This window comes from Schistocerca americana, chromosome X, assembly GCF_021461395.2.
Source record: "Schistocerca americana isolate TAMUIC-IGC-003095 chromosome X, iqSchAmer2.1, whole genome shotgun sequence".
Classification (NCBI taxonomy): domain Eukaryota; kingdom Metazoa; phylum Arthropoda; class Insecta; order Orthoptera; family Acrididae; genus Schistocerca; species Schistocerca americana.
This window is the reverse complement of record NC_060130.1, coordinates 478,815,914-478,843,439: the sequence shown is the minus strand read 5'-3', so window position 1 is coordinate 478,843,439 and position 27,526 is coordinate 478,815,914. Positions and strand designations below refer to the sequence as shown.

General features: G+C 42.5%; 1 protein-coding gene across 1 annotated transcript in view; it reads right to left on the bottom strand.

Moving 5' to 3' along the window:
- The window catches only part of LOC124556082 (protein eva-1), a 350,386-nt gene that overhangs the window by 279,676 nt on the left and 43,184 nt on the right, over positions 1–27,526 (bottom strand). The window contains exon 4 of the mRNA XM_047130109.1: positions 4,398–4,536. Within this exon, the coding sequence (XP_046986065.1) occupies positions 4,398–4,536 (139 nt within the window). The remainder of the gene's footprint in view (positions 1–4,397; positions 4,537–27,526) is intronic.

Below are 27,526 nucleotides of genomic sequence, written 5' to 3'. Positions count from 1 at the left end.
AAGCTGAGACTTCATACGTCTCTGGAATATATAATTCACCTTATCAATATGTCACCTACACCTGCGGTAGAGGCAAGATAATGTCCATTTCGTTCAGCGCTAAGGTGCTCCTCCAGTGTTAGAGAGTCTCTGCAATACTGACACTAGTTAAGAAGGGGAACATCAAGAAGGGCAGGGTCGTGAACTGGAGTTTGTATTAGGGAGGAAGACATACTAGGGTAATCCGTGCACTGATGTTAACCGCAGTGCCAGGGTGGCGCAGTGAGCTGGCACGGTAGCTCAACGTGTTCGGTCGGAGGGTTAGCTGTCCTCCGCAATAAAAAAAAAAAAACGGAGTAAATGGATAATCAATGAACCTGGACAAGTGTCATAGGACATCCGCCCCGAACAAATGCAACGAACAATATCGAACAAAATGAGATTTTTAAAAAGTGAGCAGGAGACCTGCGCTCGACTCCTGACCTTGGTAAAAATTTTATTTCATTGTTTTGGCTTGTATTCATTATCATAGATGCAGTTGAGACTGACTATGTCTTTTGGAACATATAAGTTATCTGATTAATAAATCGCTACATAGCTGACAGCATTTGCGAACTGTTATATCAGGGATTCTCAATTATTACAACAGGCTTGTACTGGGATACTGGAAACCTGCCATTGAGAACGTGTTTTACATCATCACCATTCAACTGGTATGGCGTGGTCAATAGCAGTATGCCTTGCAACTAGAAAATTCATTGTCTAAATGATCTGAATGTGCTTACTTAGATGCTACTGTACAGAAATATGGAGTAACTGAGGTAGTGGGAGGGAGGAGGAGGGGGGGTACAAAGCACAGGACATGAAGCACTGAGCTTCATCCAGTACCAGGAAGTCCAAGCAGTTTCCATCAATACAAGGGCAGATGCCCAGGTGGGGTTACACGGGGCTGGGATCCAAAGATATTTCATTATTATGTACCCCAACAGTAAGCATGCGGCACGTCACTCAGCCGCGCGGATTGGCCGAGTGGTTAGAAGCGCCATGTGACAGACTGCGCCCCCCCCCCCCGCCCCCCGCCGGAGCTTCGAGTCCTCCCTAGGGCATGTGTGTGTGTGTGTGTGTGTGTGTTGTTCTTAGCATATGTCAGTTTCAGGTTGTTTAAGAAGTGCGTAAGTCTAGGGACTGATGACCTCAGCAGTTTGGTCCCTTAGGAATTCACACACACACAGACGTCACTCACAGCATGATGTGGATCAACTGGATACATAAAAGTCACACCCAACTAATCATTACGCACCCTTACACTGACACATGTAATACAAAGAGCCATCATCCGATGAATCGTTCTTCTTTTCAACGCAGGTGGGTGTGTGGTAAGAAAAGAAAGTATGTGATTCTTCTCTCCAGCTCAGGTAATTGCGTGGGAAAAACGAAAGTGTGCTTCTTCTTTTCAGCTCAGGCTGATGTGCTTCACTCATGATACAGTCGTAGGTGTTAAAATAAAATTGTCCCAGAGCCCAGCCATTGGTTCCCCTACTCCCACAACAGCATAGCCAGACGGACTACTCCCTTCCATCCACCCACTGGCTGCTGCGAGCAGCCCAGAACAGTGCTTGTCCCCTCAGCTGACAGCCATCCCTTATACCATATACTGTGTGGACAGATGCTGCCTGCTCCAGCACTTAAGCGCTGCTTCAGCTCTCATCCAGAAATTGTTTATAAATAATAATAATAATAATAATAGTGTGCCCAACTACAGCAGTCTGTAATAGTATTTGGTACACAGAGACAGGAACAAGGCAATTGTTCCGACATGGTGGGAGAGGGGAAGGTGGGGAAATGTATTTTTTAAGTAGTGCATGTGGGCTACCTCCAACATAGTAGTAGATATCAAATGCCCCACCATTTTTGACATTTTGGATTTATTTACACCACGATTTTAACTGGCCTATTTCCCTCATCTTGAATTTTTTAAGTAACACAAGTGGGCTATCTCAAACATAGAAGGTGATATAGAACGCTAATTCAGATTCCTGACATTTGTGACATCTTGAATTTTGTTCATGGCCATTTCAGCTGACCTTTTTTCCATCACTGTGAATTTTTTTTATGTAGGACAAGTGGGCTAGATTTGCGCGAAATATGGAAAACTGCATGGGGAAGGAGAAGGGGAGGGGGAGAAGGGAGGAGTCAGGAGGAGAGGAAAAGTTTACCTTTAGGGATGGTCTTTACTGATAACTTTGAGGGGGGAGGTGAGGGGTGACATTGAGAGCTGACCTCGATGGGGGGAGGGGGGGAGGTAACATTGACGGATGACCTGGATGGGGAGTGGTAGTGGGTTCGACTAAGTTAGAAATAAGTTAGAAATACCAGTTTCATTGCTTGTGTCTCATCCAACATGCACCATAAATTCTCAGATGAGAGCAGAACAGTTCCAGTTCACAAAAGTCTTTCTCACCTTCCACATATCGGACTTGAATTTAAAAAGTCTGTGCAGAACCTAAATAGTAGCCACCAACGTACTCCTTCCAGCCCACGGTGATAACTGAAAACTGTTTATTATATAAGGACTGGAACATCCGATTGACCTAACCATAACACCTACACGTGCACAACTGTCAAGATAAATCCGGAGCCGGCTCAACCACATCAGAACCAGGTATGCAAGATGCAAAGCATCTCTTAATAAATTGGGCGCTGTATTCAGCCCAGAAGGTATTGTAGCGATATGGGAGAATTAGTAGAATGTATTACTAGTGAATGAGCAGTAGCAGGATTTCCAGGGGACTGGAACGACTCCACGACGCTGGATCATGGAGACTACAGGTAAATTATTTTGTTTTGAAGCACAGTGGTAAATTAGGAAGAAAATAGCTTGTGTGTTCGAAAACATCATATCGTCCACGTAGTGGGCTTAGAGTTCCGATGGAACTGGGATGATAATTACCACTCTAAATGTTCACTTGCCATAATTTTAAACTGCACTAGTTTAGGCCAGTTTCGTTACATGTTCTGTGGATCATATTTGTGACAGTTCGGAATGACGTGGAACATGTCAGCAGGTTCACAAAAATGATACATTTTCTCTTTGATAAGAAGCTTACGTGCTGATCATTTACGTAACTAAATTTTTGTTTTAATTTTAATCTACATCAAAATTTGATAAATGTAGCCCACCCACACCCATACAGTACATTTAGATACTCATGTCTGGAGCAGAAGAAGTTGTGAAGTAGAAATTATTTTAATATGTTTTACAAAGTTTATCTGCCAACACCTTTACCCAAAGGAACGTAATCACATATTTTTATGGCTGAATACTTTGCTCCTTTCTGTGCAACGGTAAGGTTAAGACGTGCATAGTGGTAACTACCGTTCCTAGTGTTATATTTCTGAATGCTCCTAATACTTTCAAAAATGCCAAATTTTTTGTAAAAAAACTTCATAAGAGATTAAATATATTGGGAAACTATTGTTTGTAAGACTAATTTTTTATACAGATAACAACATGAAATTCGAGAATGGACGCAAAAAACTGTCCTTACAACACACTTCCGTACATTGAGTACTTCGTGGCTTCGTGCGGAATCGATCTAGAAAAATCATTCCATTTATGGCATCAAAGAATGGAAGTATGCAAAGTAAGCTAATTATGTGACACGTACATCAGCAAACTGAGCAATTACTTGTAGAGCACCCCGTCGTTTTCAAGGCACAAGTGCGACGGGAGGAGTGCTGCGCAATGAAATTTCAACAATATAAACAACTAGCGCCAACACAACCAAAGACGACCAATCTCTTATGGATAGTTAATATTAATCACCAACAGGTGAGTAACATTAACTCTGTCGCTCTGTTGTTTGATCAGGGAAGGAGAAAGATTCGAAGCAGGTTTTAAGCAAAAGAACTCCTTATTTGCCAGGTCACTTGGTAATTTAATCTCTGCTGCTTCCGTAATAATATTATCCCAATGCCTAAACGCGCATTTCAGAAGTTCTGTGTTGTTATATTCCATGGGATGACCGATACCAAGGTAATGTGTGACGCTTGAACTCTAATCACTGGTCATGCATGATCCTGATAGCCTGACCAAAGTATGTCACAACCGCACGGTATACGGCAGATATCCGCATTATATCTTGCATTGTACATAACTGAACGAAATGAAAAACCATTTACCGCAGTAAATCAATAAGGCTTTTGATTACTTTATAAATCTGTTAATATTTTCGTACATTTGTGTTAGGTCTTATTTTTGTGGTTTATGCTTGTCATATGCTTCTATAGGTTTGTTACCTGTTAAACAATAAATAGCAGTGCTGAGTGTGTGAACATCTTACAGCGAATTTTTCATTTTCAGAAAATTGTGCATGGTGCAGTGAGCTTTGTTGAAGTCACATTTGAGGCGTACTTACAGGGCCGGCACTTGTAATCGACGTGGACGTACTTGGGCGTCCCGGGGCAGGGATCTGTGCCGTAGGGCCGTCCGGTTGGCTGGAACTTGCACTGTCGCTTCTTCTGGCACGCCTCCACCACCGTCTGCAACAGAGAGTACTGCGCCCACTCACTCTAGACGCCTGCTCCTTTCCACATCTCGTGCATTATAAACTAAAATTTTAGCAAATGTCACATTCTGAGAGGATCAATCTTGTGCACACTGCACAAGAAATTGTCAATGTGTAGCTGCTGTTAGTACAAATCCCGCAGTGGCACAGGTTTCAATATTTCGTCAACTTACATAATATAGGCGGTTATTAATAGTGTTGTGCAAGTTATCGCATTAGAGTTTTCTCATACTGGCCATATTATTTAATTTAAAATGAAATTGATGTAATTAAAAAAACAATGTGCATTTGCATGCAGCTTTAGTGAATTTCATGTTATTTGACTAATTACTAATTTTAATTAATTGTTAGGATAAACATATTTTACCGGGCGAGGTGGCGCAGTGGTTAGCACACTGGACACGCTTTCGGGAGGACGACGGTTCAATCCCGCGTCTGGCCATCGTAATTTAGGCATTCCATGATTTCCTTGACTTGCTTCAGGCAAATGCCGGGAAAGTTCCTCTGAAAGGGCACGGCCGACTTCCTTCCCCAGCTTTTCCCTACTCCGATGAGACCGATGACCTCGCAGTACGGTCTTTTCCCTCTTCCCCCAAATCAACCACCCTCCCCAAACAAACGTATTTATAACTATCGGCAAGTAAATAAGGAAACGTATAGAGTTTTCCTAAAAATGTGTGACTGTCGTGATTTGCGAAATCCCTTATACATTCAGTCTGGTAAGGTACCTGGCACTACTTTGTACCTCGACACTTCAAGCTGCAGACACAGAGGCAGGCAACATTTGGCAGTTAACCTGCGTAGCGGTGAGACGTTGCTAGTGTAGCAAGAACGAATAGTGTAGGTGGAATTTTTTTGAATATCACATAATTTGCACTTGTACTAAAGAAATGAAGGTTTCAGCGCGAGTCGAACCGCTGCCTCATACGTTTCTGTCTAACGTAGCTCGAACGCTAACCACTTATTGTTTTATCTCATTTTGTTCGTTAAATTTGTTTGGGGAGGATGTCCCATGACACCCGTTCAAGTGCAACGTTGATCCAGTCACTCAGTTTTTTTTATTAAAGCGGGCAGCTCTTCCTCTGACCGAACACGCTGAGCTATCGCGCCGGTCACCACTTGACTACCATGAACTCTAGCATCCGGCACCGACGCACAAATGCATTACTTACGTAACAGACTAGTAAAACTTCTCCTGCGATTTTCTCGGAAATGCCAGAGTACTGCACCTCACTACTTGCGCATTAAGTTGTTTTAATGTCCTACTAAAGGCGTACAAAGTAAATCCGCGGTCCCAACGTCGTGTCCTCCCCTTGTAAGTAGCACCGACTTTCAGTGGCGTGGCGGAGTGTGGCCCCACTGCATGTGTGCCTCTGAATCCTAGGTGTTCGTACTTGCAGTTGCGGTATACCTGTAGTACGTCCCGAACTGTGGTATCACTTTCGATGCGCATGTGAACGCAAGTTTGTGTGCAGAAATACGAGGGTTACCCAGAAAGTAATGCACGGCATTTTCTTCCTTCAACAATTCGTTATTGAACATAGTGAGAATTACACACACGAAAGAGTGGTGCTTTATCTACACACCCCATTTCTCCATGTAATCTCCATGTCGTTCTATAGCCTTCCTGCAGCGCGAAACAAGGGCGTGTATGCCCTGTCGGTACCAATCCTTGTCCTGGTGGCGGAGCCAGTGCTTCACTGTGAGAACTTCCTCTGGTGATTGACAGATGCAGCGCCAACTGCCGAGTCGTAATGCGTCTGTCCTCTTGGATGGTAATATCAACTCACTGCAATTGTCAGGTGTGAAAGCCGTGGATGGTTTCCCCGAGCGCTGCAAACCGCGGAGCTCCGTCGAACCGGCTCTCAAATGGCTCTAAGTACTATGGGACTTAACTGCTGAGGTCATCAGTCCCCTAGAACTTAGAACTACTTAAACCTAATTAATCTAAGGACATCACACACATCCATGCCCGAGGCAGGATTCGAACCTGCGACCGTAGCGGTCGCACGGCTCCAGACTGTAGCGCCTAGAATCGCTCGGCTCCGTCGAACCGCCTCCTGATGCTCTCACCCTCCGTGCCCAGCGACTAACTGTACTTCTGTCGACAGCAGATGCTCCATAGACTTTGCACAAGATCAAATGGCTCTGAGCACTATGCGACTTAACTTCTGAGGTCATCAGTCGCCTAGAACTTAGAACTAATTAAACCTAACTAACCTAAGGACATCACACACATCCATGCCCGAGGCAGGATTCGAACCTGCGACCGTAGTGGTCGCTCGGTTCCAGACTGTAGAGCCTAGAGCCGGCCGAAGTGGCCGTGCGGTTAAAGGCGCTGCAGTCTGGAACCGCAAGACCGCTAAGGTCGCAGGTTCGAATCCTGCCTCGGGCATGGATGTTTGTGATGTCCTTAGGTTAGTTAGGTTTAACTAGTTCTAAGTTCTAGGGGACTAATGACCCCAGCAGTTGAGTCCCATAGTGCTCAGAGCCATTTGAACCATTTTTTTGTAGAGCCTAGAACCGCACGGCCACTCCGGCCGGCCTTCGCACAAGCGTTTGTGAATACTTTCCACGGTTTCTTTCTCTGCACTGAGAAATTCAATGACGGCACTTTGCTTGTGACGTACAACACCTACAGAAGCCATTTTGAAACTGTCCTGCAGCTACGCTATCTGTCAGAAGTGACGGAAACTTGGCATGCTCACTCAGGAGACTTCAAATAATACATACGTAAAGTTTCGCATTCGTAGCATTGTTTTCAGCTGAGAAAAAAAAAATGCGGTGCATTACTTCCTGGCCAACCCTCGCAGCAATAGAGAAGGGGGGCCTGCAGACAGGCGCAGAACGTAACGCAGCTGAGGCGGCAGGCTGTTCCTGTGAGCAACCTCAGCGGGCAACGCGACTGGCTGCGCAAGCGACGAGCCGATTTGGCCCGGCTGGTTGTGCTCAGCCGGCGAGCAAATCGGGCTGGCCTTTCTACCGTACGGACCGGAGTTCGGGATAAGGGCTGAGACCTGCAAACGTCTGTCACGTACATCACAGAGGTGGGAGCGCCTACCGAAATTGCAAATCCCCCTCACAGTCAAAATTGTGTAAATAATATTGTGATTGACAGTGCTGTGAGATAATGGCACCTCATGTTTTGAAATCGACGAAATCACGTTAACTATTGGGCAAGGACTGGAGTATCATCTGTAATCACCAATGAAATTCCGCGAAAAGTGAATGAAACACTTGGAGAGTGTCGATGATATACAGAGCTTTGTGGTTTCTAGGTGCCAAACACATTTTAAGATGATAATAAGAACCGCAGAATGTGGTCCTATGGTCACTCGTTGGCAATTCTTTTGGTTAATTTTCTTGTGTCAGCTGTTCATTTCACGACTATATCCCTACAGTGATCGAAAACGTTGTATTATAGAAACTGGGGTATCTGTGGTTCGTGGGGGACAGGTAGATCTCTCACCGGCGCAAACAATGTAGATTTTAATTAAAATTACAACTGCGTATTTTTCGTCGTATACGTCTATTGTCTCGATCACCTGTTTGTCAATGTCTTCAACGTCGCATAGGAATTTTTCAGATTAGGAACTGAATAACTTGCACTATTATTTATTTCAGAACCCAGCGATGAACCTTCCCGCTTATCAATTTAGTTGTGGCTAAGTCTTCGTCTTCTTCACGAAACTGCGTAGTTATCAAAGTTGTCGGTATTGGACGTTAACGTTCCTGTATTGCGCCAGTCGGGTTGGATGACTACAGTGGGAGACCTCTAATGGTCTCTTCTAGCTCTCTTTGTACGCCGTCTGTCAGATCAGGTGGCCACAGTATACTCTTTAATCGTATGATGGCAGCTTTTGGTGTACATTTGACTTGCGCGTGTTGAATTATTTCTTGCAGGCCTGTGTCCTTAGATCTATACTATCCTACACTTTGTTTACAAGATTCAATATTTCGCGTGGATTGTTCCAGTTTGCTGTGTTCAAAATATTTTTATTTACAAGAAGTGTGTTCTGATCAGTATCGTTTTGTCGTTTATTGTGAATGTAATATTGTGATAACTGTTGGTCAATCCGGAATCGACTATTTAACGTGAGATTATTTTTCGCCTTCCTATTAGTTGGTGTCATGTCTTTGTTAGTACCTGCACCGACTCTGATGCAATATATACTGAGTTTTTCCGCAGAGTTGGACATCTAAGTAGTTCCAGGATATCCAGGGCAAATTTTATCCAAGTCTTTTTGTTGTTATAAGGAAAAATCACTTTCTTGGATGCCAGTCACGGAATGGGGACATGAAACGGAACTTGTAATCCTCCTAGCGCAATAGACGCAGAAATTAAAAAAAGAATCAACAAGCTTAATTTGAAGTTATTTGTTTACTATTGAAGACTTACTTGGAGACAGATTTCAACACGTCGTTCTTAACAGAACAAAATCGGCAGATGTAAAGGTACTCTGCGCAGTACCCCAACGAAATATGATAGGACCGTTATTATTTACAATGTATACAGGCTGTTCGGAAATTCCTGTTCCAAACTTTTAGGACTTGTAGAGGGGACTTAGTAGACAATATTTCGAACTGGAACCCATGTCTGGAAACGCATCGACTGAGTAGACAATATTTTGAATTAGGACCCATGTCTGAAAACGTACAGTTTCCTTGCTACAGCCGTTTGAAAACATATTTGCTAGGTAGTTATGCAACAGGGTAGTCGCGGCGTAGGGTGCTTACGTCGGACTTGCTGACGTCATTTCACGTCTATCCTACCTCTCTGACCTGGTTCAAGCCTCATTCACGTGTCTGTGAGTGTTACAGAAACATGGTTGAGTACACATTTGTAGAATACACCGACGAGATCCCTCTTTATGGCGAAGCTCACGGTAATAGAAGAGATGTTCGGTGCCTTTATCAAGATCGTTATCGACAACGTATGAGTCCATGGCATGCCCTTTTTCCCACAATTACTCAACGGCTTCCAGGAAGGGGTGCCTTCACCGTCAGCAGGCGTGACTATGGTGCTCAAGGAGACGCCGAACATACGAAGTGGAAGACGTCGTACTGCATCACTTGAAGAGAACCCGTCAACGAGTACACAAGCAATTACTTTGGTTATTAATGATGTACTGGGTCACGCCAAATAAATTACGTGTTAAAGTGGTCGCGTCACCAACAATGTTTTCAAACGGTTGTAGCACGGAGACGGTACGTTTCCGGACATGGTTTCCCATTCAAAATACTACGTACCCACTCCGCTCTACAAGCTCTAGAAGTTTGTAACGGGAATTTCGAAACATCCTGTGTAAATGACCCTGTAGAAAGCGTCGGATGCTCTTTAAGAGTGGTCGCAGATGACGCGGTTGTCAATAAGATTGGTGCAGGCTCTGGCAGGGGAGCCTGAACGTAAATAAATGTAACATATTGCTCATAAATCTGAAGAGAAAACCACTACTGTGCTACTACACTATTGACGAGAAACTGCTAGAAACAGTATCTACCGTAAAATAACTAGGAGTATCTATCCAGATCGATCTTATGTAGAATGACCGTATAAACCAAACAGTAGGAAAAGCAGAAAAGCAGATGCCAAAATGAGATACATAGAAAGAATCTTAAGGAAATATGACTCGTCCATGTGGGAAGTATCTTACAAGGCGCTTGTTCGAACAATTCTTGTGTATAGTTCGTCAATATGGGATCCTTACCAGGTAGGACTGATAGAAGAGATAGAGAAGATCCAACGAAGAGCGGCGTGTTTCGTCATAGGATCGTTTAGTCGGCGCGAGAGCGTTACCATGATAACAAACTCCGTTGGTGGACGTTTCAAGAGTGACGTTTCGCCCCACGGAAAAATGTACTGCAGGCCTCATTCACATTCCGTGAAGAGTAGGAGAACGTGTTACTTCCTCCCACATACATCTCTCGTAGTGACCACGACGAAAAAATTCGAGAAATTAGACAATCATTCATCCTGAGTGCCGTTAGCGAACGGAACAGGGTAGGGGGGATCAGTTAGTGGTACCAGTAGTACCACCTCCGCCACACACCACGAAGTTTTCGTAGTATGACGTAAATGTAGATGTAGAACAACATTGCTTCAATGACAATGCAGCTCCATTGCGAATCCAGTTCTCTCCTATCGGATGAGTTACATGCTGTTCGTTCACAGCTGGCAATCATCCTAACTGTTGTCAGGCGATTGGAAACTGCTTCGAATGGGTGTTATGGGAATGCTACTGATATACATCTACCAGAGTATTATCTACCAGAGTATTATCCTCTCTCAGTGGTGCTATCTGTCCTCTTTAGGAAATGTAGAACTTATTACCCCTCGTTGACTGGACTAGGGTTGCATAAGAGTGGTAGGTCTAGCGGCTCTGTAAAGGAAAGGCTAAGCCCAGGGAGAATTCTGTGTACTTCAGCCATCCTACTAAGCAACAAGTTTGGGATGGTGTCTCTCACTCACATTGAAACTGAGGCAAAGCGACACGCTTCACTCGTTGGGAAGCCTGCTGCTCCCTTTATAAGGGGGTGGAAAGCTCAAAAGAGTAAGCGGTCTGTAGTTCGAACGAACGGCAAGTAATGGTACCTCTTATGGAAATGGCAACAAAAGAAACGAAGAATCACCTTGTGCCTTCAGCATGCATGCCTGCAGGCCTCATTCAACATGTTGATGAAGCTGTTGCGGCACCCATTGAGGGAACAGGGTGCGACCATCTCTGCCGAAAATTTGACAAGAATGATGCCTGACGACTGGTCTATGAGGCCATACTTAAATCATTTAGGGAATGAAAGAAAATGTTGATAAGACCAATTTTACTCACGGAATTTTAACAAAGCTCACAACTGCTGAATTGTCCCCATAAGTGATTGTGGCTTGCTCGTTCGAAGTTGAGTGGAAGGACGAACGAGAGACTTTGATGGTTCTATAAAAACTAGGATGCTACTTTCTAGATTTGCATCATACAGTTGAGTACTGTGTCACTGTAACAGGTTTAGCAGCTCTAAACACATGGATTTCTGGTTGATGTGACTTTCCATTCAGTCCAGACAACGATAGCTGTAAGGGACCCCAAAGTATTCGTGTCAGAACTCTAGAAATACCTTCCATGGACGAGACTATTGAAATCCTACCAGTGTATTCGTAAGAAAGTGCTAGCATTCTTAAGAAGCAGTGGAGCGTACATCATGGTAGACGCAGAAAATAGTGAGATTTTTGGGGTGCTTATAAATCGAAATATGTCGAAAAGACAAGCCAAAGACACGTGAAGGTGGTGTATTCATCGCAGTAGGCAAGAAATGCATAGCCAAAGAAGTTGAAATAAAAGTTGCATGCAACATTTTTTGCGCAAGACTCAGTATTATCGTTAGGCATAAATACGTTATTGGATCCTTCTACCTACCACCAGACTTACTACGAGACGTAATCGATAACTTAGGAAAAAAACACAATTTGTTAGTACACATGTTCCCCAGTCATACTGTTTTCCATGGGTAGACTTCGATCATCACCTAATCGATTAGGATAATTACAGATTTTTTAGCAGTGTGTGTGACTAGACTTTCTACGAAGCAATACCAAATGCATTATATGAAAACTACTGAGAACAGAAAGTTCAGATGTGTGTTAAATATGTCGACAACAAATAGACCTGAACTCTTGGAGGATGTCTGCTTTGAAACTGATATCTGTGACCCCAAGGTAGTTGTAGCAACAATGATACCAAACTGAAAAGGCCAACTGAAGCATATAAAAAGATTTATAAATTTAGTAAACTAGGTAAAGATGAAGTTCTCTCATGTCCCAATGATGAACGTCAAACACTTACTTCTGTGCTGAGAAACACAGAAGAACTGAGGCTCCAGTTTAAAAGAATAGTTGACCATGCACTGGACTGACAGGCACCTATTACAACAGTTCATGATGGAAAAGACCTGTGTGACATACACTGTCTATAAGGAAACTTCTAAAGAAACAACGACTACGGCACCATACTTGTAAAATTTTGCTGTCAAAAGGTTAAGGCGCGAAGAATTCAATGATTATTTTCACAGAAAGTTATAGGAAGATCTCTCACTAAATATAGAGAAGTTAGGGTAATACGTAAAGGCTGTCAATGCCAATAAATTTATTGTCTAGATATTCAATTATGGATGACAGGAACTGAAACTTAGGGTAGGAGAAGCGGAAACGCTGAAATCAATAAAACTTAACATGGGCCCATAAACCACGAAATTCCTATCAGATTCTATACAGAACTGGCGGCTGAACTTGTCCCTCTTTTAACCACAACATACCGTAGATTCCTTGGAGAAAAATCTGTCACCGTAGTGTCCTCGTGGAAAAACTGTGCTCACCGGTTGGGAAAAAAGCACAGGTCACATCCATCTACAAGAATGGTAGCAAAGTGATCTACAAAACCACCGTCAAATGTAATTTGCGTTCATATCTTGCAGAGTCTTAGAAAATATTCTGAGCTCAAACGTAACGAGGTGTCTCGAACAGAATGACCTCCTCGATGCCAACCAACATGGATTCCGGAAGTATGGGTTACGCAAAATCCAACTCCAGCTTTTCTCACATGACAACTCAAAAGCCACTTGTATACCCTGTTTGTCTTCATCTAGTGTTAATCCAGGTGAAAAGGTGAGGAGGTTTTCGAAGTGTTTGCGAGTTCTGTAAATGCTGTGGTACGTGGGTACCAGCCCAGTATTCATCTAGTCGGATGCGGGAAACCACCTGAAAACCACATCCTCACTAGCCGGTGCAACGGTCCAGATCATTAATCCGCCGGGAGGATTCGAACCGGGACCGGTGCGGTTCCAAGAATCTAGGCGGTGTGCTGAAGCGTGCGGCAATCCGGACCAATCACAAAGCGTATACCTGAAGTCCGAATACTGTGGCTATATTTTTGTGAGGATCCGCTTGCTCTTTTGGAATCGAAATTAAGGACATCACACAACACCCAGCCATCACGAGGCAGAGAAAATCCCTGACCCCGCCGGGAATCGAACCCGGGAACCCGGGCGTGGGAAGCGAGAACGCTACCGCACGACCACGAGATGCGGGCTGAGTTTAACATTTTTCAGGTGTAGTTGCTGGATGCACAGCAAGTTTACTGTCATTTACCCCACCCTATTCAAAGTTCGTCCATTACAAAGGAACTCTCTGTGGCATCGATATCTAGATTTTTCAACGTCGCTGTAAGAGCTGTGTTCGAAAGTAGCACTGTGAGGATCAGAGTCGGGCGCCCGTATTCAGTTCGTCCATGGCCTTGTGCAGTGTTCTGCACACGTTGCGTAGATCTACATCTACATCTACGTGATTACTCTGCTATTCACAATAAAGTGCCTGGCAGAGGGTTCAATGAACCACCTTCAAGCTGTCTCTCTACCGTTCCACTCCCGAACGGCGCGCGGGAAAACCGAGCACTTAAATTTTTCTGTACGAGCCCTGATTTCTCTTATTTTATCGTGATGAACATTTCTCCCTATGTAGGTGGGTGCCAATGGAATGTTTTCGCAATCGGAGGAGAAAACTGGCGATTGAAATTCCATGAGAAGATTCCGTCACAACTAAAAACGCCCTTGTTTTAATGATTGCCACTCAAATTCACGTATCATGTCTGTGGCACTATCTCCCCTACTTCGCGATAATACAAAACGAGCTGGCCTTCTTTGTACTTTTTCGATGTCATCCGTCTGTCTCATCTGATGCGGATCCCACACCGCACAGCAATACTCCAGAATAGGGCGGACAAGCGTGGTGTAAGCAGTCTCTTTAGTAGACCTATTGCACCTTCTAAGTGTTGGTTGGCTCTACCCACAACAGTATCTATGTGATGGTTCCAGTTTAGGGTATTTGTAATTGTAGTCACTAAGTATTCAGTTGAATTTAAAGCCTTCAGATTTGTGTGACTTATTGCGTAATCGAAATTTAGCGGATAGACCTGACCTGCCAGGACATCTAATTCTTTGATATCTGGAGGCAGATTGCTCGCTTTCAAGATTAGTCTGTCTGCTGCCTTGGTTGTGAGGAAGGTGATTGATGGCCCCTTTTCACAGCCGACGCTGGTTGCATATCGGAGCAGGCCCGCATTTACACACAGCCTAAAAGCTCGCAACACAAGAATTTAAATTTTAAATGATTTGGGTTTAATACTGTGGTGTGGGCCCTCTTATAAACGGAGAACGCGCGGACGTAATTATTTCGTATAGCCACATTCGGCTGAATTTTTCAGTGGATAACTGATTTCAATTAAATCAGCATTCACCTTTCAACCTCGTGTTCCGCTGCGTCAAATCTCAGGCTTCGCACGGTGAAATGGGTGGTACTTCATTTGGCGAAATTGGTGAGATATTTAAAAGAATGGTTGATTGAATATCGGCAGTTTGAATCGAGTCAGATTTCGCGGAAGGCCTACTTCTGCCATATGTCATTCAACCCAAATTAGGGACCAATTTTTGCCTTCCTTTCACTAGATACGAATTCTTGAGCCTTTGAAGCTCGGCATATTCAGATAACCCTATTCGTTATCGAGATATTGCGGGTAACGCACAAAATGTCTTAAGATCCAAATCGTCTAGCATTTCTCTGATTTGCACTGTCAGCAACGTCATACGACCTCTGTAAGCATTTTAGCGGGAAACTGAGGTTCAAGGTAGGATTCTCCTCGAAGATCGTACATGAAAACTATTATTCTCAGTGAGCCAAATGAGAGTTCAGACGATCGGACGTAGACTGGGCAACGTTAAGAGTAATCCTAGCGGCAGATCCTGCCACTACCAGGACCAAACCGGACATCTGCTTTTTCTTTCAAGACCAGTCCTCAGAATAATGTCAGTTAATATTCGAAGTATTTCATCTGTTAAAGAAGTTTTACTGCCAAACATCTGGAACAAACAACCTGAGATTTCCTGTTAATTCCAGAGACCCATAGTGGTACAAACAAAGTAAGGGGGGAAAATGGAACGAATCTCATCATTAAAAGATCAGATACGACGTATGTTAGTGCAGTGTTTGCAAGGCCTCGTCTAAACTAATTTCAGTAGGTTCTACATCAGATAGCTACATAGAGATCCTGACAGTGGAGATTAAGTCATGTACAGTGTAATTCATATGTGAACCACCTAACACTAACTTAGCTTCAACGAACCATCTTGTTTCTAACCTCATTCAATAATGCTAGTAATATGACCCGGCTACTGCTCCTCCTGATCTCTCGGAGATAACTGGCACTGTAGTTCATGAACCTGTAAGGAAATTGAAAAAAACGGAGAAGATCTGGAAGACTGAACTGAAAAGATGGGACTAGCGATAATCTGTGGCCCAAAGATGCCACCATTCTTTAACAGTGACAAATCATGTGGTGGATACAATCCATATAACATTTCTGTCAATGAACATCTCTCTCAGCAAGTAAAGAAGACTTGCAGAGCCACACCCACTCATCTAATATCGACCTCCTACTTGCTTTGTTGAAGCAGTTGTGAAACAAGAGACTGTTCAGTTCAAAAGGCAATTTTACTTCAATAGAGCATGATGGGAGAATTTTACACGAGAACGTGATATGGAGATCCAGTCACTAGAGACTTATTAAGAATTAAATTAGAACAAGTCATCTAACGTAAGTATACTCGAAGTTGGTGCTGAAATAACTATATCTCAAGTCTTGACAAAGGGTCTAAGTCTCTCGTGGGGAGATACGAGTAACTATTTGACAATGAGCCATTCTCTGAGCAACCAACTTAAACAGGTGAAGACCTCCGACTTGCTGTATCCGTTTCCTGAATAAAAAGTGGGGTGACTTAGTATCAAATATGAATATGAAACAAAACAGCTGGAAGAGATGGAAATTATTTAAAACCCTCAACAATGACCCAGCTACTGCTCCTCCTGATCTCTCGAAGATAACAACTAGCCAAATTGCCCATCACTTATTTTTGAATGGTAAGATTAAAGGAAGATCTAAAAAACTCTTGGGACATGTAGGTGAGAAAAACCATCTGAGAACTCTTTTCAATTTAGAAGAACTAGAAGTTTTCAAGTCTATGAAGAACAATAAAGGTGAATGCCTATACCAACTATGAACATAAGAAATCAACATGTTTGGATCTCATACAGAGCAGTGCACATTAAAATTTAGGAACACCTGTATTTTAAAATTGCAGACGCCAAAGGTTTGGTTCAAAGTAAAGATAATGGCACTTATAAAGCCTGAGAAAGAGCCAACAGATCCTAAAAACTTCCGTCCAGCATTAATTATCTGCCATTTGTAAGATATTGGAAAGTCTGATATTCGGTTTGGAATCAGAGGGTGTTGGCAAAAGCCCATAAAAAAGCAGTCTCAAATGTCGGAGAGCGGCAATGACATACGACCTCCAACAGGATCATGCTTAATAAAGCTCTATGTCGTTCCAACTGACCTGCAGGCTCATGACAGATTTACCTTTTTTCTTGTTATGTTGTGAATAAATATTGTCAGAGTTTGTGAGGTGTGAATCGAAGGATACGAGGAGTATTGCCAAACGAAACTGCCGAAAATATTTAAGTGTGTTTCCTGCTGAGTTATGACGAGTAGTGTGTTACAGAGCTCCGCTTTTAAGAATAGTGGAGAGTGCGCTATTAATAACTCGTCGCCGCTTTGTTTCTATGGCATACACACGATGGTTCTGCGACCCCAACCGGGTTTTCCGTTGGCTTTGTCGCGTGAAAAAATGTGAAACTCTTTCTATTTTACCCCACTTCAGCTAACTTGCGCGTCGATGATGATGATAATGACGACCACACACACACACACACACACACACACACACACACACACACACACACGCACATCGTGCGCCGAGCGGAGCGAATCCCCGACCAAACCGGCAATCGAACCCGGAGCCCCGCGATCGATAGTCAGCAACGATAACCACAAGACCATGATCTGTTGAAGCTTTGTCAGGTAACATATCTCAAAAGTAAATATAATGTTCACACTCGAAACAAGGTGTAAGTGACGCCTTTATGAACTTAAATATTATATTTCGTTAATTGCAGCTGTGGTCTGCTTAATTTTTGGAGAAGTCGCACAGGTCAGTTTGGGCACTTCAGCACAGCTGTTACTCGACCTTTTCTTTTTTTTATGGTACTGTAAGTTACGCGCGATCCTCCTGTTCTTTAGAGGGACACGTCCGTTCCATTTACACAGCTCCAGGGTAATGAGGAAATTATTCAAATGCCAAGTTGTGCGGCGAGTAAAAATTTAAATAGCAGCGTGTGTGGGGGCGGGGCTTATACAAAGCACGTAACTATTTCTCTAAAGCAGTCACGTGCGGGCAAAACCTGGTGAGGGCAGACACTATGTAAATGAGGGCAGATCTCACAGACACCGCTGGCGCACTTCTCACGCTTAAATAAAGATCATTTATTCGAGCACACTCTGCTGTGCGAGCGTGGTATTTCAGTTGATCCGTATACGAAAAGCCTGGAGCGGCAAGGAGAATGCACACGTTCCCGTTAAGTAAGTGTGCGCACTGGGCTGCCCTCGTACCCAAATCCACTGCTCGCTCCCAATTGTGTCCCTGCCACACGTTTATGGTTTTTGTCCTCCATCCCTCATCGATTTGCAGTAGAGTAACTAGCTTTCTTTTGCAGCTTCGTCGTTTTGGAACACGGCTTATCAATTTCTTTCACGTTTGAAAGCTACATACAAATAACACTATCTAATTTCTTTCTTGCCATTTAAATTTTTAGAAACGATAAATCTTTTATAGGGTTCCTTAACACTGCACTGCTTTGGATTGCAGAACTCAGAGTAACTTACAGTACCATAGAAAAGAAGAAGTCTGAGCAGCAGCTGTGCTCAAGTGTCCAAACATTATTTATTTCGTATTTATTAACCTCTTCGGATTATGGCGTTCAGATCCTCTCTTACATCACTCTATAGTTTTATACACACAGTTCTTCTCGCATCACTGCTAATTAAATAATCATATTAATTTCAATGTATTCTTGACATGCTGTCTGTTTGAATAGCACCCAACACAATCAGAAAAACATGTCTTTTAATCTATAATCGCAATTTCTTGCCTAAAGTAAAAAAAAAAAAAAAAAAAAAAAAAAAAAAAAAATACGACTGTAGGCTAAAAGACGTATTTTTAACATGATACATAATAACTAACCGACTAAAAATAATTTGAAACAATATTTGAATTTATCGAAAGCCATTCGATTGTGCTGACTAAGAATACTAAGGATTAATAGTGCTAATACGGGCCGCTACGGTCGCAGGTTCGAATCCTGCCTCGGGCATGGATGTGTGTGATGCTCTTAGGTTAGTTAGGTTTAAGTAGTCCTAAGTTCTAGGGGACTGATGACCTCAGATGTTAAGTCCCATAGTGCTCAGAGCCATTTGAACCATTTTTTTGCTAATACGGACAATACTACTACTATTACTACTACTACTACTTTTGCTGATTACATTGAGAACAACAATGTTGAGTCGGGCACACGGATCGTTTACTAAGGAAAATACACTGGTTACACAGAACATTTGTGCAATACACGAAACCAAGTCCAGGCATAGTCAACTGTGGGCTGTAGGGGAGAATCCGGCCGGCACAGTAAATCGAGCCAAGTTCAAATGCATCGCCGTGGTCATCAGATAAATAACAGCCAGATTAGATGTTATAGCTAGACTGAATACCATAACATCCAAACCTATTAAAAATAAAGCAAAATTCTATTTAAAAAAAAAAGCAGATAAAAATTCGCTTGATGCCTTCCTAGGAGACTATCTCCACTCCTTCCAATCTGACTATGAAAGCGTAGAGCATATGTGGTTTAAGTTCAAAGAAATAGTATCGACGCCAATTGAGAGATATATACCAAATAAATTAATAACAGATGGTACTAATCTTCCACGGTACACAAAAAAGGTCAGAACACTGTTGCAGAAGCAACCAAAAAAAGCATGCCAAATTTGAAAAAACGCAGAATCGCCAAGTTCGGCGATTTTTTACAAAAGCTAGAAATTTAGCTCCAACTTTAATCCGAGATGCTTTTTGATAGTTTCCACAAGGAAAGTCTGTCTGTAAATCTGGCAGAAAACTCATAAAGATTCTGGTCGAATGTAAAGTACACCACTGGCAAGTCGCAATTAATACCTTCACCGCAGAAAACAATGGTGATGTTACTGATGACAGTGCCACTAAAGAAGAATTACTGAACACTGTATCCCGAAATTCTTTCACAAAAGAAGACGAAGTAAATATCTCAGAATTAGAATAAAGTACAACTGCCAACGTGAGTAACTTACAAGTGGATATACGCGGTGTAGTAAAGCAGCTTAAAACGTTTATGAGAAAGGCAAGCTCCCCTGTTCAGACTGTAAACCAGTCAGATTTCTTTCAGAGTATGCTGATACAGTAGCTCCATACTTAGCAATCATATACAACCGCTTGCTCGTAGAACGATCCGTACTCAAAGACTGGAAAGTTGCACAAGTAACACCAATATCCAAGAAAGGAAATAGGAGTAATTCGCTAAATGAAAGACTCATATCACCAAGGTCGAATTTCAGTAGAATTCTCGAACACATATTGTGCTCGAACATTATGAAAAACCTCGAAGAAAACGATTTGTTGACAAATAGCCAACACGGATTCAGAAAATATCGTTCTTATTAAACACAACTAGCTCTTTGTTCTCACGAAGTAATGAGTGCTATCGACATGAGACGTCAAATTAATTCCATGTTTTTAGATTTCCAGAAGGCTTTTGACACCGTTCCTGACAAGCGACTTCTAATTAAATTACTTGCCTGTGGAGTATCATCTCAGTTGTGCGACTAGATTCGTGACCTCCTGTCAGAAAGGTCACAGTTCGTAATCATTGACGGAAAGTCATAGAGTAAAACAGAATTACCATCTGGCGTTCCCAGAGGAAGTGTTATGGGCCCTATGTTGTTCATGATCTATATGGACGATTTAGGAGAAAATCTGAGCAACCCTCTTAGATTATTTGCAGATGATGCTGTCGTTTACCATCTTTTAAAGTCATCAAATGATCAAAAGAAATTGCAAAATGATTGAGGCAAGATATCTGTATGGTGCGAAAAGTGATAATTGATTAATTAATGAAAACTGTGAAGTATCCACATGAGTACCAAAAGGAATCCGCAAAATTTCAGTTACGCGATAAATCACACACATATAAAGACTGCAAACTCAACTAAATTCTTAGGAATTACCATTACGAATAACTTAAATTGGAGCGACCACATAGATAATGTTGCTGGGAAAGCAAACCATACAGTGCGGTTTATTCGCAGAACACTTAGGAAATGTAACAGGTGTACTAAAGTGACTGCTTACACTAAGCTTATCCGCCCTCTCCTCCGGTACTGGAGTGCGGCGTGGAATCCGCATTCAGATAGGACCGACAGAGGACATCGAAAAATTGCCAAGAAGGGCAGCTTGTTTTGTGTTATCGCGAAATAAGGGAGAGGGTGCTACGAATAGGATTCAGAAACTGGGGTGGCAGTCATTAAAAAAAAAAAAAAAAAAGGCGTTTGTCGCTGCGGCAGAACCTTCTCATGAAATTTCAATCACCAAATTTCTCCTCAGAGTGTGAAAATATTTTGGCGGCGCCTACCTACACGTGGAGAAATTATCATCAAAATAAAATAAGAGAAATCGGAACTCGCACGGAAATATTTAAGCGTTCGTTTTTTCAGCGAGCTGTTTGAGAGTGAAACGTCAGGGAAATAGTTTAAAGGTGGTTCGATGAACTCTCTGCGAGGCACTTAATTGTGAACTGCCGAGTAATCATGTATATGTAGATATAGATGTAGACCACGGCGTCTAAAGAATGATCGAGAACGATACGCAACTGGTCCTCCGATAGGCGTGTCGGCACCTTTATTCCAAGTCGAAAAAAAAAAAGAACGATTTGGCCCCACTTGATCCTACGAGGCGATTTCCTAGCTTGTAGCGCCGATCGCAGTGTGAACGCGGTGACTTGCTTGCCGCTGGTGGTAGGACCACGCAAACGCGATCGCGTGTATCGATACCCGAATAGCTGATACAGCAGATAGTAACAGTACAAGATAAAAAATGTAGGTATGGCTCCACAAATTGAGATTTTATGATACTACAAGTTCTGAGGGAGAGAAATTCAGTTAAACTGCACCATTTAGCGGATTTGGGAAACGTGGAAGGCAGGTGGGAAAGAAGAGAATTCAGTTGTAATTGTTGTTTTAGTATGTACAGAGTGTATCAGAAAGAATCATTCCGTTTGGCACGTCTATATTTCTGAAACTAGTGAACATATACAATGAATTTTGTTTTTTTGATGAACGCGAAACTCAAAAAATTTTTTTCATACCTTTCCATAGGTGTTGAAGACGTCCCCCTTGAGATGCACGGCATATGTCAATGCGGTATTCAAATTGTTCCTACACTGCAGCGAGCATATCTTCAGCTACAGCTTCCACAGCTGCTGTTCAAAAAATGGTTCAAATGACTCTGAGCACTATGGGACTTAACTGCTGTGGTCATCAGTCCCCTAGAACTTAGAACTACTTAAACCTAACTAACCTAAGGACATCACACACATTCATGCACCAGGTAGGATTCGAACCTGCGACCGTAGCGGTCGCGCGGTTCCAGACTGTTGCGCCTAGAACCGCTAGGCCACCCCGGCCGGCACAGCTGCTGTGTTATGCGATGACTCAGTCCATTCATTGTTGTTGGTAACGGAGGAACATAAACAGAGTCTTTTACAAACTCCCACAAGATATAATCACATACAATCAGATCCGGTGACCTGGAGGGCAGTAATGTATTGTTGTTGTTTGTTGTTGTGGTCTTCAGTCCTGAGACTGGTTGATGCAGCTCTCCATGCTACCCTATCCTGTGCAAGCTTCTTCATCATTTATCCATACAGTAAAGCTGCATGCCCTCGGGAAAAATTACGACCGTAGTTTCCCCTTGCTTTCAGTCGTTCGCAGTATCAGCACAGCAAGGCCGTTTTGGTAATGTAAGGCTGAATCATTTGATCCAGTGCGACCGATCCATCGTTCAGTAATCCTTTCCTTTAAAATTTCCCGCGCTTCCATATGCCAGTGTGGCAGTGCCCCATCATGTTGGTAAATGAAGTTGTTCGAATCAGGTTCCAACTGTGAGAAAAGAAAGTTCTCAAGTATGTCGAGATATGTGCTTCCTGTAGCTGTGTTTTCTGCAAATAAAAATGGATCACACACGTTTTCCCGCGAAACTGCACAAAACACATTAAATTTTCGAGGCTCCCTCTCATGTTGTACAACTTCATGTGGTTGTTCCGTACACCATATTCTCACATTATGACGGTTCACATTTCCATTTAAATGGGAGGTTGCCTCGTCACTAAACACTAAGCGTGGAAGAAAACTGTCATCCTCCATCTTACCAAGAACGAAAATACAGAACTCCACATGTTGTTGATTGTCACCTTCAAGAAGAGCTTGCAGTATCTGAATTTCATATGGTTTCATGTGTAAACGTAGACGCAACACACGCCAGACGGAAACCAGGGACATGTTAAGCTGTCGAGCTGCAAGGCGAACGCCGTCCGGCGCTTCAGTCTGGAACCGCGCGATCGCTACGGTCGCAGGTTCGAATCCTGCCTCGGGCATGGATGTGTGTGATGTCCTTAGGTTCGTTAGGTTTAAGTAGTTCTAAGTTCTAGGGGACTGATGACCTCAGATGTTAAGTCCCATAGTGCTCAGAGCCATTTGAACCATTTTGCAAGGCGAACGGTATCCTACGGGCACCTTGTGAAACTATGGCGTATGCGTTCGACGTCTGTGTCAGACTCTAGGGGAGGACCCGGCGATTTGCCTTTACACAAACAACCTATTTCTCAAAATTGTTCATGCTATCGTTCAAATGGTTCAAATGGCTCTGAGCACTATGGGACTTAACTTCTTTGGTCATCAGTCCCCTAGAACTTAGAACTACTTAAACTTAACTAACCTAAGGACATCACACGCATCCATGCCCGAGGCAGGATTCGAACCTGCGACCGTAGCAGTCCCGCGGTTCCGGACTGCGCGCTTAGAACCACTAGACCACCGCGGCCGGCCATGCTATCGTCTAATTCTCTGTGCTGTAGGAGGATACATATCAAAACTAGTACGAAAGTCACGCTGAAAAGTTATTACTGATCTGCACTACGGAAAACGTAGAACGTAAAACACTTTCTGTTGTACCGACACCATTTTTACTAGAACTGAAGTGGCCGCATATTGCTGCTAGCTAGAAGGAACCATGTAAAACTCGAGAGTATACTCTTTCCAACAGTACGTTATTCACGCGCTTATCTCAAATAGCAAAATAGTTGTGATTTCTTTAAAATTGGATGATTCTTTTTGATACATACTGTATATCGATAGCGGTGTTAATTAGTTATCTGATTCGGTGAGGGAGATAACTCCACAGTCGCGTTCCTTACATTGGAAAGGAGTTAGGGAAGGCGGATGAGTGATCATGAAGGACGAAGAGGAGTTTATTCTAATAGGAATGAGTGTTTTAGGTCTTTTATTCAGACAAGAGCGTTAAGGCCGATGAGTAATATGAGGAACTGAATAAGTCGATAAGAGACATAATGAATGGATCTTTTTTCGTTTGTCTACAGGTAGCAAGGATAGTTCTGCGTATGATGGCATAATATGATCCAAAAGCTGATAGTCACAGATATATCATACGCAGGCGCTCATCATCTCCAGCCACCGTTAGGTATCCAGCGAAGGACTTTGTGGGATAACATCATTGTAATCAATTGGGGGTACAAGGGTTTGTACATATTTCTTTTTCGGGCCGAGAGGGTAGTGTGTTTAATATTTTTGAATAGCATGGAGTAATACTGATGCCATTTTACGTATTGTACCTATGTGCTCAACCTAGTTTAGTTTCTCGCCTATTATTACTGCTACACTCTTTGTTGCGAGAGAAAAAATTGTATTTGTTTCAATTAGGATTATAGATGGTAGGCATTTCAGAAGTTTGGATGGGTATCAGTAAACAGCGCAAGCTCTCCGTGATGCACGTAAGGCTTAGCAAGTATATGATTTAGAATGCTGCTTCTTGTATCGTAAGTGAGGTTAACATCCTTTTAAAACGTTAGACACGAAGTGAGTTAACAAACAGCCAACAAATATCTACTAGTAATGTTTACAGAAGACGCTTTGTTTTTTATTTTCATGTAATAGTTTCACATAGTAAAAAATGAGGATATACTAGTAAGTAGTAATAAGTGAAAAAATCTGTTATTTAAAATGTATAAGCAATCCAGCAAGGAAAGAGTCTTTGTTTTTGTTTTATAAACATACTGATGATCATGGCTGTTTGTCTGGAGAGCAATTAAACTGAAATAAAGAAAAATCCTTTTTTTTTAAGTGATGATGATTCCCACTCAGAATAATAACACAGTCTCCTTATACAAACTGGGGGGAAAAGATGGTGTTGATTCAGTTAGCGGATAGGAATCCCAATTTCCGGAGTACTGAAGCAAAAATCACATTACCATAAATTATAAAATTAGAATTAATTTGCAAGAAGCGATGTCTATAGCGAAAAGACTAGTGCATACAGAAAATGAAATTTTACATTCAATCATTCAAACATAAATTTGCTTTGCAAATATTATTATAAGGAAGTAGCTATACAATTTTTCAACGGTCCAGGAGAAACAAACTTGCTGCACTGAGATCTATTTAATGGGAGGAAAACTGCTGCCATCACCTACCACTGTTATCTGGACGAGATCTCCATGACACCTGGCCAACTAAACCGCAGAAAAAAGGAGTATTAGAAACTCGCCCCGTGACAAAACGTACAATTAACTCACCATTATTTTGTTACTGCGTTTTTAAAATGTTGCATCAGTGTACAATGTGTGGCTAATATCTGTCGGAGTCTAGCAAACTGATCGAGCTCCTCGTGGACACGTAATTTACTTATTAGTTTTGTCTCATACAGAAGTTACACCTAACATGTATGGTAAAAGCAGCAATAACGACAATGAGAAAGAGATCCACAGTACCCGGTTACAACGTTACTGATGAACATCTTGACCTCGTAACACCGTATAATTATTTAGGGGTAATACTAAAAGGCGATATGAAATGGGACAGTCGCGTAAAATCAGTATTAGGGAAGGTAAATGGGAGACTTAGATTTGCTGAACGGGTTCTGGGAAAGTGCAGTGCTTCTGTAAGGGTAACAGAATACAGGCTGCTAGTGCGACCAATTCTAGAGTACTGTTCAAGTGTTTCGAGTCCTTATAATTTAAGCATGACAATAAACACGGAACGGATTCAGAAACACGATGCTGGGATCAAAACAGCTCGGCTTAGCCCATACGAAAGTGTAACAGGAGTGATAGGGAACTTACATGGAAGAACAGCTACGTAGTGCTCACGAATTCCTATTCGGTGAATTTAGAGAACATGTATTCGAAGAAGACGAAGCGATCATTATGCTGCCGTCATCGAATATCTCGCGTAGGGATCGTGAGAATACGTCGAGAGTGATTAGGGCATGTACAACGAAATATTAACAGTTAATTTTCCCTTGTTCAGGATGCTAAAGGAATAGGAAAAAATTGATAGTGTTGGTAGAATGTACCGTCCACCACCAACTAAATAGTAGCTTGCGCAGTTTGTATGTAGATTCTACACCGTAGGCTATTAAGCAAGGGCACTAATAAACATTAATTCGGCGGCTCCACTTCGTTCATAACTGGATTTTCTACACAAGAGCAAACAGTAGTCATCTGACAGCTGAACCACAACATATATCCCCTGCCGTGTATAAACATGTGATACCGAGAGCTAATTAGAGCAATATGTTGTCGATACGATATTTTTTAATTAGCATTTGACTGCTTAATGTAGCACACGGACATAAATTACACCTGGTTTCGTCCGTAATCGATTACTCCAGTCCACGCGCAAAAATCGTGAAAGTATAGCGACTAGACTTATTAAGCTAACGTTGCTGCCGATACACAAACATTTCAAAGATTAGTCCCGACATTTGCCTCAAGTAATTTAGGGACATAATGGAAAACGTAAATCTAGATGTTCAGACAGGATGCGGGCCGCAGCCTGAATGAGAGTGGAGTGTGCACCGTCTGAGAAACATTTCAGGTTTCGTACAGTAATTCGAATGCGTGACCGAGCGAAGTGGTGCAGTGGTTAGCACACTGGACTCGCATTCGGGACGACGACGGTTCAAACCTATCTCCGGCCATCCTGTTTTAGGTTTTCCGTGATTTCCCTATATCGTTTCAGGAAAATGCCGGTACGGTTCCCATGAAAGGGCACGGCCGGTTTCCTTCCCCATCCTTACCTAACCCGTCCTTGTGCTCTGTCTCTAATGACCTCGTTGTCGACGGGGCATTAACACTAATCTCCTCTCCTCCGAGTGTGTGCACAAGGCACATGCTTATGAAGACCATTCGAATAGTTACATCGCAATTTCAATGAATTAATGAATTTCTGGATAGTTTTCTGCTTTATGTATTTTGTTAAAATGTTACTGCTAGATACACATGTATGTTGCTGGCCATTAAAACTACAAATTGCAAGGAGGTGGTCCGCAACAAACAAATTCACTTGAAGTGTACAAGGTGCTTGGGTAAGCAAATTATTAGTATTTCAGTGCGATATCATGAAGTAGGTAACAGTAATACCGTCTATGTAAGGGTTATAAGTAAATATTACGAACAGGGATATCTCATTCAGAAATCGCGTTAGAATGGTGCCTGTTTGTGAGAAAGTTGTGTTGTGCCTCCTGTAAAAAGGAGACGTCTACCAGCACTTGTCTTAATGCTACAGCGGCAGAGTCAAGACCTGTCGAAACTGTGTTTTATCGTTGCTGTTCGCGTTGGTCTGGATACACGACTGTTATTGCAAATATCGTATCGATGGGTTCATGAAGGTATA